The sequence below is a fragment of the Apium graveolens genome, chromosome 4 (assembly GCF_009905375.1).
Source record: "Apium graveolens cultivar Ventura chromosome 4, ASM990537v1, whole genome shotgun sequence".
Taxonomy (NCBI): domain Eukaryota; kingdom Viridiplantae; phylum Streptophyta; class Magnoliopsida; order Apiales; family Apiaceae; genus Apium; species Apium graveolens.
Genome location: NC_133650.1, coordinates 2037994 through 2039734, shown reverse-complemented (window position 1 = coordinate 2039734; position 1741 = coordinate 2037994). Strand labels below are relative to the sequence as shown.

At 39.2% G+C, this 1741-nt stretch overlaps 1 protein-coding gene across 1 annotated transcript; it reads right to left on the bottom strand.

Annotated features, from left to right (window-relative positions):
- Positions 1-349: 349 nt before the first annotated feature.
- On the bottom strand, positions 350-766 carry LOC141717069 (putative mitochondrial protein AtMg00860). The gene has a single exon (XM_074519186.1). It carries the CDS (start codon positions 764-766, stop codon positions 350-352), a length of 417 nt encoding a protein of 138 aa, XP_074375287.1.
- Positions 767-1741: the final 975 nt, after the last annotated feature.

Below are 1741 nucleotides of genomic sequence, written 5' to 3'. Positions count from 1 at the left end.
CGTCGTAGTCTTTCAAGAGTTCAATCCATCGCCTTTGTCTCATGTTAAACTCCTTCTGTGTAAAGATATACTTCAAGCTTTTATGGTTGGTAAAGATCTCGCACTTATCACCATACAAGTAGTGCCTCCATATCTTCAATGCAAATATAACAGCAGCAAGCTCCAAGTCATGTGTCGGATAGTTTACCTCATAAGGCTTCAGTTACCTCGAAGCATAGGTAATCACCTTTCCATGTTGCATTAGTACACATCCAAGTCCCTTCTTTGAAGCATCACTATAAATCACATAACCACCCATTCCGGATGGTAGGTACAAAACTGGAGATGTCACAAGTCTCTTCTTCAATTCTTAAATACTAGTCTCACATTCCTCGGTCCACATGAACTTGTTACTTTTTCGAGTCAATTGTGTCAATGGCATGGCAATGGTCGAGAAACCCTCAACAAAGCGATGATAATAACCAGCAAGTACCAAGAAACTCCTCACCTCAGTCACAGTGCTAGGTCTTGGCCAATCGGTAATAGCCTTAACCTTAGCTGGATCCACTTTAATTCCATCTACTGATACAATATGTCCCAAAAAGGCAACCTGATCAAGCCAAAATTCACACTTCTTGTACTTTGAAAACAACTTATTCTTCCTCAATATCTCTAATACAACTCGTAGATGCTCCTCATGCTCTTCTTTAGACTTCGAATACACCAAAATATCATCAATGAATATAATCACAAACTTGTCGAGAAAATCTTTGAATACCCTATTCATTAAGTCCATGAAAACTGTCGGTGCATTTGTCAACCCAAAAACATGATAAGAAACTCGTAGTGCCCATAACGAGTCCTAAATGCAGTCTTCAGGATATCACTTTCCTTTACTCTCAACTGATGGTAGCCGGAACGCAGATCAATCTTCAAAAAATATTTTGCTCCTTGCAGTTGATCAAATAAGTCGTCGATCCTCGACAATGGATACCTATTCTTCACAATGATTCTGTTCAACTCTCGATAATCAATACAGAGCCTCATCGAACCGTCCTTTTTCTTCACAAACAAGACAGGTGCACCCCAAGGTGAAACACTAGGTCTGATGAAACCTTTCTCAAGAAGTTCCTGCAGTTGTTCCTTTAACTCTTGCAATTCCATTGGAGCCATGCGATACGGAGCCTTAGAAATTGGTTGCGCACCAGGAAGCAGGTCAATAGAAAATTCCACTTCTCTTTGTGGTGGTAGTCCATCCAAGTCCTCTGGAAATATATCTGGAAACTCACAAACTACACTGACATCCACAAGTTCAGGCAATTCCATAGAAGAATTAATCACGTGAGCTAAATATCCTTCACATCCATGTATAATCATCCTCTTGGCCTTGATGGCTGAAATAAATTTCCCCAAACCACTAGGTGTAGAACCCTGAAACTCGAACTCAGGTGAATTTGGATCACCAAATTTTTTTTTTCCTTTGACAATCAATAGTGGCCTTATGCCACTCTAACCAATCCATCCCCAAGATGACATCAAAATCTTGCATCGGAATAGGTAAAAGATCCATAAATAATTTCCTATCATCAATTATGACTACACAATCATGGTAAAGAGAGTTCACATATGTATTTACTCCAATAGGGTTTCCAATAGAAAATTCTGATGAAAGTGTAGTAGGTGCAATGCATAAGTGTTTAACATAAGATGTAGAGACAAATAAGTGTATAACACCAGTGTCAAATAAGACCGTAGCATTCCT